The sequence below is a fragment of the Hippoglossus stenolepis genome, chromosome 20 (genome assembly GCF_022539355.2).
Source record: "Hippoglossus stenolepis isolate QCI-W04-F060 chromosome 20, HSTE1.2, whole genome shotgun sequence".
NCBI classification, from domain to species: domain Eukaryota; kingdom Metazoa; phylum Chordata; class Actinopteri; order Pleuronectiformes; family Pleuronectidae; genus Hippoglossus; species Hippoglossus stenolepis.
The window spans coordinates 16,126,750-16,144,239 of record NC_061502.1 but is presented as its reverse complement, the minus strand read 5'-3'; the positions used below and the strand labels follow the sequence as shown (position 1 = coordinate 16,144,239).

At 43.1% G+C, this 17,490-nt stretch overlaps 3 protein-coding genes across 4 annotated transcripts; all 3 read right to left on the bottom strand.

Moving 5' to 3' along the window:
- Nucleotides 1-40: 40 nt before the first annotated feature.
- On the bottom strand, nucleotides 41-3,030 carry erh (ERH mRNA splicing and mitosis factor). The gene is made up of 4 exons (XM_035143669.2): nucleotides 2,877-3,030; nucleotides 2,351-2,438; nucleotides 1,401-1,521; nucleotides 41-1,293 (listed from the first exon to the last, which is right to left on the bottom strand). Exons 1-4 carry the CDS (start codon nucleotides 2,877-2,879, stop codon nucleotides 1,191-1,193), a joined length of 315 nt encoding a protein of 104 aa, XP_034999560.1. The 5' UTR covers nucleotides 2,880-3,030; the 3' UTR covers nucleotides 41-1,190.
- Nucleotides 3,031-3,343: 313 nt separating this feature from the next.
- paplnb (papilin b, proteoglycan-like sulfated glycoprotein) lies at nucleotides 3,344-11,370 on the bottom strand. Of its 2 annotated transcripts, XM_035143667.2 has the most exons (15): nucleotides 11,329-11,370; nucleotides 10,900-11,015; nucleotides 7,762-9,633; nucleotides 7,465-7,544; nucleotides 6,982-7,091; nucleotides 6,730-6,790; nucleotides 6,518-6,620; nucleotides 6,249-6,379; nucleotides 5,693-6,010; nucleotides 5,377-5,553; nucleotides 5,137-5,287; nucleotides 4,978-5,061; nucleotides 4,360-4,513; nucleotides 4,194-4,272; nucleotides 3,344-3,971 (listed from the first exon to the last, which is right to left on the bottom strand). In XM_035143667.2, the coding sequence occupies exons 4-15, from the start codon at nucleotides 7,519-7,521 to the stop codon at nucleotides 3,681-3,683; spliced, it is 1,716 nt and encodes a 571-aa protein (XP_034999558.1). In that variant the 5' UTR covers nucleotides 7,522-7,544; nucleotides 7,762-9,633; nucleotides 10,900-11,015; nucleotides 11,329-11,370; the 3' UTR covers nucleotides 3,344-3,680. The 2 variants fall into 2 exon arrangements, with proteins under 2 accessions (XP_034999558.1, XP_034999559.1); XM_035143668.2 differs by lacking the exon at nucleotides 10,900-11,015.
- Nucleotides 11,371-12,008: 638 nt separating this feature from the next.
- Nucleotides 12,009-17,490, bottom strand: xkr5a (XK related 5a). Its single transcript, XM_035144700.2, has 7 exons — nucleotides 17,242-17,490; nucleotides 16,070-16,253; nucleotides 15,635-15,819; nucleotides 15,323-15,535; nucleotides 14,853-15,022; nucleotides 14,585-14,696; nucleotides 12,009-14,155 (listed from the first exon to the last, which is right to left on the bottom strand). Exons 1-7 carry the CDS (start codon nucleotides 17,372-17,374, stop codon nucleotides 13,209-13,211), a joined length of 1,944 nt encoding a protein of 647 aa, XP_035000591.1. The 5' UTR covers nucleotides 17,375-17,490; the 3' UTR covers nucleotides 12,009-13,208.

Here is a 17,490-nt window from a genome sequence, read left to right as displayed (position 1 = left end):
AAATCTGGATTTTAAACAGGAACATGGTGGGAGACACTGGTCAGAAAACAATAGTTTATTTTATTTGAATCAAACTTAAACAACAACAGGGGTAGTTGAAATCTATGCAAAACAAAACAAAAGCATTTTACAAAATGATCGTAGGCTATGGTAACAATAACAAGAAATATGGAAGAAAAGAAACAGTCTGTGATCAGTTAAATTACTAGTCGAGTATGTGGACAGTCACTGGTTAAAAAAATACATCACCTGCATTAAAAATCCACTGCATGTTCAAAATCCAACTTCCCAGAAAGGGTTTATATTAAAAAAACAAAAAAACATGTCATAAGTAATAAGTAAAACTGAAATCACACTACTAACATTTGATGATCACAAAGTCTTTTTCCCCCATCTAGCCTGTGGAGCACTTCTCCAGTCAGGGATCCCTCTCCATCAATAAGTTAGTCCTTGCAGATAGTAGTGGGCGATCTTCCAAATAATCATATCATGAATTTCATTTTTGAAACACACAAAAAATGTGTCATTTTTGACACAAGATCACAATGGTTTGTTCTGTGATAACCGTCTCTTTCCGGAACTTGTTAGGTGGGGTTGTAAACTATTGACATGTTCCTTTGCTTCCTTTAAAGTTAGTTGAATCAATTTGTTGTATTACCTCCAGAAGACCCAGCTGTTGCCTGTCAAAGTTTACAGATGTTTGTGCGTAGGTGAACTACCACCACACTACAAATGTCCAGTCGTTTGCTAGCATACGTTAAAACAGTTCATGAATGGGACCATACGTGATATAATAGTAGAGCCATCTCGTAGCCGTTGGTTTGTAAACATTGAATGGATCAATGTTGTTAGGGTAGAGCAAGAGTACATCGACATCTTAAGATGGATCATAATATAAATCGTTAGATCACCCACTCCAACCTGCAGCCATCATCACCTCTATCCTCTTGATGTAACAGACATCTGTATGCTGCCGAGCACAAATCCATTTCATATAAAGCCCAAATGTCCCACATTACTCAATTTTTGAAACCAGAACCTTTTCCAATGTATAGTATAACGTGAAAACCCACCCCTTATCAAACTGACAATGTTGTCCATATACACAGATCCATAAGATGCTGTGGAAATGTAGTGCAGTGTAAACTCCTTCCAGGTGTGTGTAGCAGGACAACCTGTCACTGACGCCTTTACTTTGCCGCCTGCTGAGCCTGACGTCGCAGCAGGACATAAATCTTCTCCTTGATCCAGTCTTTGTTGTATGGTTGGTATGTCTGGGTGTCAGCTCTGTACCTGTTTGGAAATTTAAAACGATCTGTTTACTGGAAGTGATCAACACACCCAATGCAAACATGGTGTTCATTCAAATACTGGCAGTACGCCGAAAAGAGCAAACTTACACAAGACAGCTAAGATCGGCCAAGTCGTCGATGAAGTCAAACAGCTGACTGATGTCATAAGTGATGGATGGACTGTTTGGATTCATCCTCTTCAGATGCTCTTCATACATTTTGCACACACCTGGATGAGGGGTGCGGAACAAAGGGAACAGATTCAAAAAACGTTCCCAACAGTGTGCATCAAAACAAAATGGCGAACAGCAGGGAGTAAGGAGAGTAAATTCACGCTAGGCTCACACAGATACAATTTTAATTCAAAACCAAATGAAAACAATCTCCATTAGGCATTTTAACTCATCACACACACATAATATAATACACTTACCCTTGTCATCTATTATTAGACGTATTAGAAGGCATCTACGTTGCTACACACATCCCAAATGTGAAATATAATGTAAAACGTTATGTTTGAAGCATTTGTATGATACTGAATGAGCCTGAGGCCCAAAGGAGACGCAGCCTTTTCTGTCAAGGCTCACATCCTTTGGCTTGAGGATATCCGTTTGGCAAACTCCTTATCATCTTTAAAATCTCTCTTAAAGACACATTTTTATTTATCGGCTTTCTTCTAGTTTTGAACTTCTCATCTATTCAAAACATTTTATAATGTTTTATTTAATCTTGTTCTTGCTGTTTTCTCACGTGTAACATTTTCCTTTTTCTGCATCTGTGGTGTGATCTTCAAATTTGCTCCTAAATAGTTTATCATTTGCTTTTCAACTGTTTGCCTTCAATTTTCCTTTTTAACCTGTAAAGCACCTTGTAACTGTTTTGAAAGGTGCCATATACATAGTTTATTATTACTAGAACCTCAGTTGTGACATTATGCCATTACTCTGCTTAAAGCTAAATGAGGACTATTAAATAACAGATTAAACCAAATGTAATGACACAGAAGCAAAAGAGATTTAGGAATGAAAAGCACTTTAAAGCATCTGCAGACTCACCTTCCATACATTCATTCACCGACTCATAGTCAGCGTATGTGCGGCCCTCTGGTCTCTTGGTGGGTTGGACGAGCAAAATTGTGTGCGACTGTAAAAACAACAATTAACAACGTTTAATTCACACCATCACGAAACACATCTGTGTCACTCCAAACACAAAGAGATGTGCAGGCGATGCTGAGTTTTTGTGCCTCTAAACACACAGATTTTCAACCAGGAGGTAAACGCTAGTTATTTAGCAACATCTCACCCACTGAAACGTAACGTAAGTGAATGAAAATTCACAAATATCCTACAAACTTCATTCATTTACAGACTCGACGGGCAAAGACGTGTTCATTGGGACCTCATGTTGAAACCTGGTGATTATAGCGGACGAACAAATGGGAGAAAATCCATGTTTGACGGAGGAGTAGACATTAGCATCGGAAGCTTGTTAGCTTAGCTGCGCTGGATTAAAAAGCAGCTAACGTGGCTACTACGGGGCTTTTTCCTCCTATTTAATCGTAAAACAGAACCAACTCACCATGTTTGTATTGACCGGAGACAGTTTCTACGTATTCGAGATGGAAAACTGCACAAAATTCGCAGTTTGTTGCTTCACAATCCCCCGTGCGATGCAGCTGTTTGTGCAGAAATATTCACGGGAAATGAAATACGTCTGCTTCCGGTTGTAGAGTGAAGGGGCTTCAAAATAAAGTTCTGGTTTCAAAATAAAGCGTCCAGCATTAAAGTTGCTACAATCATTTTGTCTTTTGTGGAAAAAGTATTTAAATCACTTACTTAAAAGTAGTGATCTCATAATGTTTTTATTATAAATGGTAAGAGGGGGAATCTCCAAGAATTAAGTGTAGTTAGTTACATCACACCATTTTATAATTGAGGTTTATATTAAATTTCAACGGGGGTCAAAGCCAAGTAAAGTGCACTTTTGGAAACATTGCAAGACAAATTAGAGACAGATAAAACACGCCAACCTCTTTCATATCTGGAAATTTTATTAGGTTCATGATTTAACTTTTATCATGACACAATTCTATTTTACTCTGAACAATGAAGGGAAAACACAAATGAGTGTTACAAACAAAATGCCAAAAATAAAATAATAAAATAAATTCAAGCTCGAGAGCTGTGATTGTATAATGTGAGTGTATTTAGATCATTTTAAATGTATTCCTGATGTTTAAATTAAATGTGGGATGTGGTAAGTTTCACAGTACATAGTTATGTGTATCTTAGTAAATATATAGTATATATGTATACAAATTGCATCATAACAAGGACAATCTAGTCATCCTATACGTACTGGAGGTATCAGATGTGCACATGGTTATGCCCTGGCTCTAAGAGCACCCATGAGTGAAGCTCTCCTCGGGGGGGCCCCTACTCGAGGTGGAGGCGGGGGCTCCCTCACCACTTGCCCACACTCTCTCTGGCACGCCTCCAGGGACATGAAGTTGTTGGCATTGCCCTGACAGCTTCCGTACCAGAACTCAGTGCATTTACCGCTGCCTGAGTCATAGTAGAACCGAACCATCCAGGTGTCACAGATCCCCTCATCTCGAGGCAGGGAGCACACGTTCCCAGGGGACGGAGCGGCAGGAGGTGAAAGTGGGCGATCCTGAACAAGATGGGAATAAATCTTTAAGGAAACTGCAGCTGTTAATTAATTAACACTACAAGCAATCTGATAACAGATAACGAGACTGTAGATGCCCAGTTCTGCTCAAGTGATTTAGTTTTGTTTTGCAAAATCAGTGGAACGGCCTTTCAATAAATTTGCATTATTCAACGGCTTTAATACTTTTATTCAAACAAGATGAGGAACAGATGTGATTCATACCACAGTTGTCTGGTACTCAGGACATCCAGCTCTTCCAAATCCTTGAGCTCGAGTCACCCCATCCAAACAACAGCCATACCTAAAGAAGATATTTGTATTAAATATGAGAATGCTTTATTCCATCCATTCATCAATTACATTTTTGTCACATATTGGTTATTATTACCTGCTGCCAACACAGTCATCCTGGGTGCAGCCCTGGTTCCTGGGTCCGGTGGCAGAGGTGTGGCCGTCAGGACAGCAGCCATAAGATGACTGAGCACAGTGAGGGCCGACCACGGACGGGTAGAGTTCGTAGGCAGTGGTTTGAGATCCAGTAGCTAAAGCAAGTCAACACAAAGACGTGGTAAAACATACTGCTACTGATCAGTACATGTCCATGGCATGTTCTATATGTTCATTAGGAATCCATCTGTGACATGATTTAGTAGTTTCAGTTATTTTCTACAGTGTCATGGCTTTACTAATTCTAAAAATATGTAGCAACAGTTAAGGTCATGGCTGTATCATATATTTAATCATCTAAATATGGTCTTCAATAGTTAGGTAGTACAGAAACAGTTTGGGCCTTGTGTTTGTGAATCAGAGAAAACAGAGCATTCATGGTCTCAACAGGTACAATGGTGTAATCTGTTTTAAAGTGATGACTAATCTTAAATAACCGGTTGCACATTCACTCTTCAAATTCTTGGCAGATCACAAACAGAAGCCTATACACATGTAGATTAACTGCACGTTCAAACATGCAAAGACAGAGAATAAAGCTTCATCCACGGCTTCATACCTGAGGGGTCTCCTGATGGAACATGGGGAACAAATCCTCTCATTGTGCTTTCATGTCTCCTTGGATCCTGCACACTTGGGACCACTAAAGACAAAACTGCATTAAATAACAACAAACAAACACAAATAATCAAAGTAACACAGTTCAGATTTGACTTACTTTGCGTTCCAGGGCACGACTGCGAGTTGCACGCCTCCACAGAGACAGGCCTGCTCGCTGATCCACACCGGGCTTCAGGGTACGGGTTCAAATCTGTATCGAAACAGCCGACCCTCCTCTCCCTCACGCCCCCACCACAGCTTCGAGTGCACTGCAGACACAAGACAAGAGAGGCAGAGGAAGCATGAGGATATTTAATAGCTTTCTTTGTAGTAGAAAACACTTTCTGTCTTTACGTACCAGGCCGTAGTCAGTCACGTGCCAGGTGATGCGAGTGTGACAGGCAGGCCTGCGGCACGCCTGGGTAGAGGCAGGTCGTGCCAGTCCACTACAGGAGTGATCGCCCAGATGTTCACCTCTTGGTCCCACACAGTTCACCTCCCTTGTCTGCTGGCCTTCCCCACAGGTGACCGAACACTGGCCATCATATGGAACAATATATTAAAATCTTGAATCATCATAAATTAAGGGCATCAAAATGATTAATGGGCTCGATTCCAGAATACAAATTTATATTCCTGCCTGTATGATCAACAAAATGTAAAATTGTACAAACCACACTGAAGCTGGAGACACTGTACTCAGCAGAACATGATTGCATGTTGCAGGCCTGCTGACTCTGAGGCCTCTGCAGGCGCTGGGTGATGCAGTGGGTCCCCTCCACCACACGGGGGTTCACCGGGTCCTGAACCCAGCACTCCACGCTGCGATACTGCATGCCTCCACTGCAGGAGGCCGAGCACTCGCCGTAGACGCCGGTTTTGTAGATGTACGTGAGCGTCTCACTTGGGTGAGGAGCGACAGCGACAGGAGCAGCCGAGTGCACAGAATTAATGTCCTCATCCAAGCCCATGAACTCTCCATGGTTCAGTACCTGAAAGAAGATGAATGGTTGTGATTGTGTCCACTGAAAAAACACAGTGAACAAACCAACTCAATGATAAATGAAGTGAATGATCAGAGGAAGAAAACATTCATAGATGTGTAGAGGTGACAGTCTTGAGGTTATATATATATATATGTACCGACTATTGAAATCTAATCAGTTCATCTTGGTATATCGTGTTCCATGACCTTGACATTCGACCTTTGAATCTCCGTTTTGCTCTCACCCTGCAGAAGCCGTCCACACAGATGTCCGTGCGGCCCACGTAACAAGGTGTCCCATCCACCACTGCAGGTCTGTGTCGATAGAAGAAGTTCTCTCCTCTCGGGACACAGTTCAGCTCACATGGATTGGATGCTAGAACATTAAAGATTTAGTCATCATAAAAACCTCTATCAGATATTTTCTGTAAGTAGTTTGTCCTGCTCAGAACCAAATGTCAATGTCACATGATTCAGATAATGTGATTGTACAGTGTAATAACAGGTCTCTAACCTCCGTAGTAAGGCACCCATGTGCGGTGCTTGCCCTGGAAGTCCCCTCTGTCAAACTGGGAGCACTGCTCCTCCCTGAAGTCCCTGGACCCAGCCGGACATTCCTACAATCACACAACATGTTGGATTACTGGTGTATGATATGTTAGTGCAGTTTGTTGGTTGATGTCATTTATGAATAAGATAAATGAAAACGAGTTTAGGGATAATTACTTGTGTGTTGCAGGTTCGGAAGGATTTGGATGATCCCAGGCAGTTATGTCCTCCGTCTGTTCTGCAAGAGAGAGAGAAAAGAATGTTTAAAATATTTGTCTTTCTTGATAAATTATGCATTTGGCTCGATTGGTCAATAAAATCAATATTGCGTATATATATAAAACAAAAGGTATTGTGTTACTTTCAGCCTATTTCAGATCAGATCATGAGACAATCATCCCATTCTGACTCTGCGACTCTATGTCCTACCTGGATGTGATGCATTTCCTGGTTCTCATGGTGACTCCTGTGCCGCAGGTGCGGCTGCAGGGCCCATAGGCTCCGAACTCTCCCCAGTAGTCATGGGTCGGCTGCGTCACCTGAAAAACACACAGTGAAACTCCCACTTGCTCGGCTGCTGGACAACACTGCGCTCTCACACACCATTTCAGAGCCAACGGTGAACCACAAGCACATACTAAGAGCATGCTGGAGACACACCGAAATAGAAGCTGGAACATTTGGCCACAAACCACTGCCTACACTTTGAATAACATCTACTGTAAACCCGCTCCGTGACACACAAACAACATCAATACTTTCACTCAAATACTATTTTTAGGTTGAGATTTCTGGACGTACTGTACTTTGCGTTCTTTGCCACCTCCATTCATACTTAAGCACTGACATGTACAGTACCTGCAAATGATATAATATTATTAATATTGTCAGCAGAAGAAATGAAAGACTCACAGTGAAGGCAGGTACGGCCAGCAGCTGCAGGAGACCAAGGATTAACAGCATCTTCATGTTCACCAGGATCCACTGCAGAACTGATGAGATGTATGGCAACTAAATAACTCAACTTTCAGTGCAAGAAGTATTATATATGAATCAAGCGTGTGCAATTCCTCCATGTATGTGCATCAGATCATGCTTGATACCACATGGGATTCCTTTTTTAATTTTGAAGACATGCATTAAAAGTGTTTTTCGTGCATTGTAAGCACATGCTGTTAATGAATCTGAATGAATTATAATCTTTCTTACCTTCTCAAAGTGAATTCGCAGCTGGTCGACCAGTCGTCCAGAAGGATGTGCAGCTCAGGAGTGAAGGGAACTGAATGACACCCAGTTTTCTATCTTCACCTCCACTCACACACACTGCAGCCCCATAACGTGTCAGGTTTCAACCACAGGAGGGAAACTGGGTATTTTTTCCCCTTCCAAAAAGGTTCTGACTTCTTTTTTTGAAGATGAATATAAGCTGTTATTTCCTCAGTGGAACAAAATGTCTTAAGTTAAGACCCTCGGGCTGTGAATTTATTTAGTTTTACAAGTTTTGATACGACTCTTTATTTTTCTGTCCTAGTGTAAAAATGAACGAAGAAGAAGAAAAACAAGACGTTTTTTGAGCACAAGTAATTTAATGGTTTCATGCATGAGTTTCAACTGTGAAAGCAATAATTTTTCAGAAGGTTATCACATAAGAAAACCATTGAAATGTGATGTAGGATGAAAGATTGATTGATTTTTTTTGCCCACATTGCCGTCCACTGATTGTCCCCTTTGCACGTCTCATAACCACTAAACACAGACCCCGTGCTGGTGGGAGGTAAACATCGCCCCAAGGCTGTATTTAGATTTATTTTAAGTGAGAAACCACAGTTGACTACGGGAAGAGAATATAGAAGATATACCAGCGGGAATCAGTGGAAAGAAACATTCCTTTGCCAGAAGGCAGAGGAGAGTATAAGATATACTTTAGTCGTTATGAATGCAGAATGCCTGCGTGAAAATAACTACGTGTGTGTTTGTGCGAGGTGCAGGAAATAAAACTGATGACAGCATAAATGCAAGTAAATGATTTGTTGACACAAAGTTTATACAGTCTCATCATCACCCTGTGTTAAAGACAACTGCACAGTCATCTAGTACGAAAGCAATGCAACAAATAACACCTTTGTTAAGGTCATAAAGATTTAGTTTTATTAAACCTGTGCCGAAAAGGGGAAGATTTAACTTTATGCAATGAAAAGTTGGATTCTGACCAATTTTATTTAATTCTTTTATGGTTTGAATGTGTTTTTGAACCCAACATATATCTTTTTAATTAATTTTAAACTACTGAAAAAATAAAGACAATCAACTTAAAAAAACACTAAACTTGAAATATATATCCTGATATATTTATTTGATTATGACTTGACATAATATTATTATTAATATAGTTATTTTTGAGGTGTTGCATTGTATTAAATTACTGGACTAAGCATAGTAATACAGACTCGTGCATTTTTACCAAGTTGAGCGTGGTTGTCAGACAATTACTAATTTCACACGTTTATATAATTCCATTAATAAGTCTCATTCAAATCCATGAAAACCTCTGCGTAACACACCACCTCCGAAACTCACTCCTTCCAAATGTTCACTCACACATCCCGATCCAAAACCACCACCCATAAATAAGTCTGTCAGTCCGCCCCTGTGCCTCAGAGCTGCCGGTTCAGCTTCTCTGTTTGCTTCTCCTTTGCTTCAAAGGCGCTCTTGGTGTTGAACAGGTCGTCCACTGTGTCCATGATCTCCTGCATTTCCCGGGACAGCTGGGAGTAACTCTCCTTCATCTCCTCCTGCTGCTGCCTCAGGTCCACTGCCGAGCGCATCAGCTCGGTGGCCTGGTGGCTGCAGTGGCCCCGCAGCTGCTCCACGTCCGACAGCAGCACCTCCATGCTCTTCATCAGCTGCTCCAGGCGGTCAGTGGTCACCTCGAACCCGGACATGTCCAGACTCCCAACCACCGTGTTGTCCGGGCCCTGCTCCTCAGACTCTGGGTCTGGCTTTGGGCCCGTCTCCATCAATTCTTCTGTAACAGGCCCTCAGACACCTGATGCTCAAGTCAGACTTTAGCAAAACAGAAATCTGGAAGAAGAATAAATCAGTTAGTTGCAGCCGATGACTGTAGAAGGTTCAAGGGAAAAGAGAATTCAAAGATCTGGAGAAATTAAAAAGATGCAGAGCAGCTCTGAGGCCTTTTCGCAGCGAGTAAAGAGTTCAAGCTCCTTGCACAGGGGGAAAAATGCACCTCTGACTAATCTCTTTCGCTTGTGCACCTGTGTGTTGTTGGTATATATATATATATATATGTGTGTATCTGTGTCCAGGTGCCCTGCACTGACGTATTGTCCTGTAATCCAGTTAAGGCAGCTCACCCTTCCCAGTCCATACCATTGCTGGCCCGGGGTGAGCGGCAGGCGGGACATCAGATTATGGGTGCTTCTCTCCTCCCATACCTACTGACGCTGTCTGAGCAGACAGATTAACCCCGTCCTCGTGGAGTCGGATGTGGGTGGCCTTGACTCTCACATGCACACACACATGGGTATAACCTCTAACTCTCTCTCTCTCTCCCCCTCCCTCCCCCTCCCTCCCTCTCTCTCCCTCTCTCTCTCTCTCCCTCTCTCTCTCTCTCTCTCTCCCTCCCCCTCTCTCTCCCTCTCTCTCTCTCTCTCTCTCTCTCTCTCTCTCTCTCTCTCTCTCTCTCTCTCTCTCTCTCTCTCTCTCTCTCTCTCTGATCTACATGATTTTTAGTTTCTCTTTTCTTCTTCTGCTAATTTTCACTGAGTGTGGAAAGGGAAAGTGAAGCAGGTCTATCTTTATTCATTACATCAAAAATAACAATTTTTTTAATGCAAATAAACCTTTATCATACCTTAACCTTGTAATTCTATATTTGTGTGTGTGAGAGGTTTGTGTGCCCGTCAGAAACATGCTCTGCTATAACAAGTTATATTTAGATTTTAGTCTGAATAGATCATAGTAAAGTTAAGTTAAGAAGAAATCATTCCAGGATTTCATCTTAAAAAATGAAAGGTGTTGCAAATAAACTTTTAAAGGTATGTACTTGTATTTTTATATATTTGTGTTAAGCCAATGGGAATTAAATGAGAGGCTCATTTCTAAAAGAAGATATTGATGTTCAATAAATATTGATATAAACAGCCCACATCCTTTTAAAATAAAACCTAGAAGTCATAACATATCCTAAAAGCACTAATATATAATATTCTCTAATATATTTCAGTCACATCTTAATTTGATGTAATCCAAATATTTAAAAAGATGTTAAAGAGCATGTTAGAGAATCTGTTAGAGAGCATGTTAAAGAGCATGTTAAAGAGCACTTACCCTTTAAATGTCTGTGAAGATAAGGAGTGTGAACGGTGACCTCACCACCCTCCGGTATCTTAACAAAACAGAAGTTGCTCGTAGGAGGCCGGTGTTAAGAGGAAACCATCCTTTTTCTGAGAAGTAAATACTGAGGTGTAAATATTTACCATAGCGTGACATCAGAAAGGATGTTTTCATTTGGAACACAGAGAACACAAATGATGAGACGATAGTAAAAATAAAAAGTGGTAAAAATTAGAGGCTGTATTTTTTCAATATGTGCAAAAGTAAAGTGTAACCCTAACAAAAATAAAGCAAAAGATCCAGTTCTTCACTAAAGCAAAAAGCAGCCTGACTTGTTAATGGCTACAGACATAAAAGAACAAGTAAATTAAATTCAAATAAAATTGCCAAGATCTTCAAAGAAAAAAGAAAATGAGCTCTTACATGTTTACTGGTTGTTCTGAGAGCCTCCAGGATGTTTGAATGCTGATAATCAGATGCTCACAAAGAAACTTAAGTGAGTGAGACTGATGGTCGCTGCACGGTCAAAGCATCATAGAATAATCCGTGATTTCACTTTAAACCACATAAGAGAGAGAGAGACAAACAATCCGTCCAGCATAGTTTCTGCCTATTAGAAGTCAAAGGCTCCATATACCAAGAATATTTATATACTACTGTCTTTTTTTCTCTGGTCACTTGATTAATTTAAAATTTTAACTGAATTATTATTTTAGTGGCTCTTTCTCTACCTGTGTATTCCTTGTGTTATTATCTTAATGTTTCGGTCCTGTTTTTGTTTTTATTTTCAAGATCTATTTTTCTGTTACTTACTGTGAGTAGCTGACTTCTTTTGTATTATTTCATATTTGTATTTATTTGTATTTATTATATTTTTGTTCCAGTTTTGTTTCAATCATTTTGTCATTATATATTGTATTTAATTTATTATTATATTTAATCCAAATTATATTTAGTTTTTTATATTTTTAATATTTTAAGCTACCCCACATTTTTAAAAGGTGCCGACCCTGCCAGACTGCCCCCCGTGTGAATATAATGAATATAGTACATACTGCAGTGTCTTCTGAGAAAAAAACTAATAATGATAACAAACACTTGTATTCCAGTCATCCCACTACATAGGTTATTTATTGCTTATTTAAAGCCACCAGTGGCCTTTGCACTTCACAGTTCAAAATGTCATGTCGGCAGTCACACGGGCACAAGAAGAAAAACCCAGCATCATTTCACTGCTTGGTGGATTTCATCCCTTTTTAACAGTAATGAGCAAAAATGCATTTGTCCCCTGGAAATAGCGTCCACATAAAAAAAAAGTCACTACAGGTGCCTCATAAGCATCTTTTTTACATATTGTTATCACTCAATATACGTTTGAATTTAAAGTTAATGCCTGAGACATTTTTACTCCCCCCCCAACATAAAGCAAAATCCCCCAAAACAATTCAGCAAATACATGGTCAACATGTAAATGAAGTTAAAACATCAAGACACAGTTGTGTCAGGTACTAGCCCTGCTCAAAACAATGCCAGTCAACACGACTATACAAAAAAAATACAGTATATTTTCTTTTTTGGGGGGAATAACAAGGAACTCACATCAATAGACATATGATACTGAAGATACTTGTGCTTTTAATAAGCCGACAGAACTCGTGGCTGATGCTGAGATGGGTAATACTCAAAAGGTCAGATACCCCTCGCCCCCTTTTGATGGAGGAATAACTTCTCTCGTAACTGCTGGTTATTATCTGTGATTAAACAGCAGCTTCTGTGTGTAATGTGAAGACCATCAGCTGCCTGAGATCATAAAGCAGCTGCATGTTTCTAATGCCGTTGATATAACCCATGGCTTCATAATTACAACCTGGCAGAACCAGTGCTCCTTCGGTTGCACGGTAACACTTTTTGTGAGGCTTGACATTTACTGCTGCTATGACTGAATGAATAAAACGTTACTTCTCGTCAGATAGAAGGTGTCTGAGCTCTATACACCTCTCTGGTTGTCTCCTTAATGTTGGAGGAAAACGCTGCCGATGGTCTCACCACTGTGCGTCCGGCAATTTGGGCAAAGCAATGCTTTTAGAAAATAGTTTTACGATTCACGAGTGCGGGCTAGCTTAGCGTTATCCCAAAAGTTGTTATTGCATATACCGAGCCCACAGTGTACTAAAGATATAGGCATACAGAGGTGAAATGTTGCCAGCCTTTTCACTCTACAACACTAGGAAGATGAAAAAGCAGCCTTCCAAAAAAAGCTGGTGTGCTCCGGTTGCTGTTCCCTGATTCCTCCCACGAGAAAGCTAGAAGGTATCGTCCTCATCTCTCCTGGACATGATCAGCTGCCTCCTCGGACCCGTGAGATGGGGGACACTGGAGGGAGAGTCCAGCACTCCCGAGTCCAGTTTGGGAGTGGAAGTGCAGCGCGGCCCGACCCGGCCCATGAGCCCGCGCACGTCTCTGTGAAGGGCTGGGTCGCTGGGGATGGAGTTGAGGCGAACGCCATGTTCCAGACCTCCCATGTCCCGGTCCAAGCGGGGGTTACTGCCGCTGCTGGGGGACTGAGGGTCTGCACTGAAATACAGGGTGGAGCTGGACTCCGTGGGGCAGAAATATGGCTCTGGGCTGTCTCCAAACACAGATTTGCCCTCTGGTGAGCTGCGTTTAAAATCGGACGAGGGCGACTCCATCGGGCTCTCCATCTCCAGGCTGTCGAACTCTTCTTCGGGTTGTTCGATCGACGAGGGCTCGCTCATGCTCTGGAACTCGTCCTTGCAGTCCGAGAGCGGCGCCAGGCCTTTCCCCTGAGACTCGGAGGTGGAGACGCCCTCACAGCTGCCCCCTGCTGTGATAGTGATGCCCTCGTTACTCTTAAACCCTTGGTTGTACTCCTCCAAGTCCAGTATGGTCGCCGCGCCGCCGGCTCCGTACGCCCTGTTGATCTTCCCCATGTCTCCTGTCTTGAGGGCGAGTCGGATCAAGAGCCAGTGGTGGTGGCAGCACGGGCAGGAGCTGTTCGGCCGGCCGCCACAGGTTCCCGGGTGCTCCAGCAGAGTACCAGCCACGCCTGAGAGGGAGAAGCTGCCGTGGTTTTGAATGGAGGGAGCTGGCAGGCTTTTGTCCCCGAGAGAGAAGGAGGACTCCCCCTGTTCTATACACGTGCTGCCCATGTGGTTGTGGTTCGTACCCTGGGAGATCTCTGTTGACTTGGGATGGAGGAAGCGGTAGTAGAGGACGAGAGAGGCGGCACCTGGGACAGGAAATGGTTGATGTTACGAATACAATGGGTCAGTTTGGGTTCGGGTTGTTGGAAACGAATTTCGGTGGTTAAATATTATTTGAATATTTAAAGATATCAGTACTATTCGAATGCTCTAATTACTTTTCAAATGTGTATTTTTATTTATTTCATATATGTGATGGTTCGACAGTTCAGACTCTGCATTTTAAGACATTAACGTTTTAAGACATTAAAGATCCCTGTTCATTAACTTTCATGTTCAACTACTTCCAAAATGACTATATCCTGCATTTAATGGAGAAGCATTCAAAGGGCAATGATCACTTGTGTAAGAATAACACAGATGTTTTAAACTATTTGAATCACCACTGGAAGCACATTACTCACATACTACACAAACTGTTGTGACACTTGTCTAATTATGAGAGAGTGACTCACCGAGGAGAAAGCTGCACAGCACAGTGGTGGGAAGGGTCACGCTGTCCCACGAGGCTTCGCTGAGGAAGTCGGAGGCGGCCAGCAGCAGAGTGGCGTTCTCTACGAGCATGAACTGAGCGAGGAGAGAAGGTCACAGCATCAATCATCTGCAGACAGCTTTACGTCACTGTAAGCTAAGGACGCAGAGAGGAGGATGACAATGCACAATATCTGCCTATATGTCTGTGAGTGAGTGAGTGTGTGTGTGTCATTAAAAGTCATGTCTCACTGCATAAAAGCTGGCCATGCGGTAGCGCGAGGGTCCGTCCTTGACGTTGAGGAAGAGGAAGACGTGGACGAGCCCCATGACGGCGTTGAAGGCGCGCCAACACCACGGGCCGGTGCAGATGTCGGGCTGCTGTGATACCAGCCAGAAGGACGCCGTGAGCCAGTGGAAACCTGGAGGTCAGCGTAAAAATAGACAAGAAGGTGCAAGTGCAGTACAGGATCCAAATGTACTCTGTTAAGATGATGCAGAGGAGCCACTTAAGAAATTGGATCTATGCTGAATCACTCAGAGGATAATTAGAATGAACCCACATGTAAATTATATTTTTTATTCTATATAAATCCAGGCTCTTGCTCCTTTATTTGGTATTGTAAAATTACTATACTGAAATCATTTGTACTATTTAATTACACCATCTCTCCTCCTTTGATTGGTGTCAGACCTTCGTGTCAACGGGGCTTGATGCTCACCTGCTACTCCACAGACCCACCAGTTAAAGACCCTGGCAAAGAACATGAGACAAGTCACCCTGGCACCCAGCATGCCTGCCCTCCACACCAGCTGGCACAGCAGGGCCGCCGGAGGCATGGCCAGGTGGCCCGGCCGGATCAGACAGCAGGCTCTGCTGTACAGCACCAGGGCCCAGGAAATAGACAGCACACACAGCCCACAGCAGTAACCCACTGGAGGGAAAAACAGAAGGAGACAATAAGGGGTAAAAAGACCGTATCTCCTATTTAGGCATCGAACAGAACAATTGTCCCAAACGATAAATAGTTTACCTGGTGACGTGAAGCCCACATCGGTGGACACCACGACATACGCCTGCAGCAGGGTCTGAGGCAGCGTGAGGACGAGGGCCTCCAGCAGCCACAGGGCAGCGACGTCCGCCTGCTGCATGACGGAAGCTCCCAGCTCCGCCACTGAGCCCTGCATGTGCAACACAGACCTCATGCAGTCCCATAACCTGCCAGAAGAGGGGGCCAGAGACAGGAGCAGATAGTGATAGCTAACCTCCTGGTGAAGGTTTCAATGACAGACTGAAGCAAGGAATATTTACTGTGTACTTTGATGGGAGCGATGTGCGACGTCAGCAAATGTTCTTATGGCAGAGGGCACAGAACAACTGTTTCCAGCTGAGGTGCCTCGAATTGAATCAACAAGACGTGTTCTGAACACGGTTGATGGGGTTATATCGTATTTCCTGAAGATCTCACCTCTTGAAGATGCCCAAGTGCAGAATGTGTATGACGGAGAGGTGGCATCGCCTGTCATCGCCATCATCGTAGTACCACTTCATACTGAGCAGTTGCACGGCCGTGCCCGGTAGAAAGAGGCCGAGAGTGAGGCCCGCCCACTGTGTCTCCTCATTCCAAAGGTAAAACCCTATACAGTAGATCACTAACACACACACACACACACACACACACACACACACACATTGACATGAAAACAGATACAGACATGCGGATGCAATTTTTATGGCTTGTGTGACACGTTTGTTTTCTGTAAATAATAAATAAGGACACATACAGTCTGGTTTATCATGTAGTTTTACACACCTTGATCAAGTAAATCGTCGTTTAATTTAACAGGAAGCTGTTCTAATGGGATGCTGCATCTAACTTGTCAAGGACCACAGAGTTTTTAGCGTTCTAGCTAACAACTAATATATCTGGGACAACGTGGAGTCCCTGCAGCATTTAGGACTTGTTTTGTCAGTCACAGGAATATTAAATATATATATAGACAAAGTCAAAGTCAAAGTCAGACATTGTGCAGTCACCTTGTTCCTCTTGTGTCCTGCCCCATTGATCTGCTTAGTCAGGGATTCATCCCCTTGTGTGCTGCAAGGTGCTTTAACGCACACTCCAGATGTGCATTCACTGGTTTACTGGAACAGTATTAATATTCATGAGACTAATAACAATGTAATGGTCTCGTAGCTGCAAGAGAAATCGAAAAGTTGAGCATTGTACCTGAAGGTATCAAGGTCAGGCCTTGAGTGGTCAATTATTAATGAAGATTAATGGATGGATTTAATTCATTTCCAATTGTGTGACCCTGAGGGATGACCCCTGCAGATCCTGTGGCCAAAACATCTCTGCCAACAGGACATATTGTAAAGCATTTAAAAAGGTTTGTGTGTCCAGTAGAACATGCTTTGCTCCAGGATCACAATAGACCAGTGTTTCCAGGCTGGACTACGCGTGCTGCTGGATCCGCTCCAGCACGAAGCATCATGGCTGAGCAGCAACGTGCATTGTTTCAATTCATCCCAGCGACAATCAGCCCCATGCGAACAAAACACAGTATTTTCAACCAACAACCGGAGAGAGAGAGCACGGCGCTCAGGGGAGGGGGTGGGGGGGGATCTATGCCCACTTACGAGCGCTGCGTTCGGCCACGATCACCAGCGCCGACGCGCCGAGCAGCACCGCCTGGCACCACGCGATCCAGCAGCCGCTCCGCCGGGCCGCGGACGGCATCCTGCGGGCAACCGCCCCGACCGCGTTCATCATGATGCGGACACACGGGAGGGAGAGGCCGCCGCTGACATGATCCCGGGCTTCTCCCTCTCAGCCCGGACGCGTCCTCCTTCTTCTCCCGCTGCCTGCCCTCCGTCCAACATGCGTGA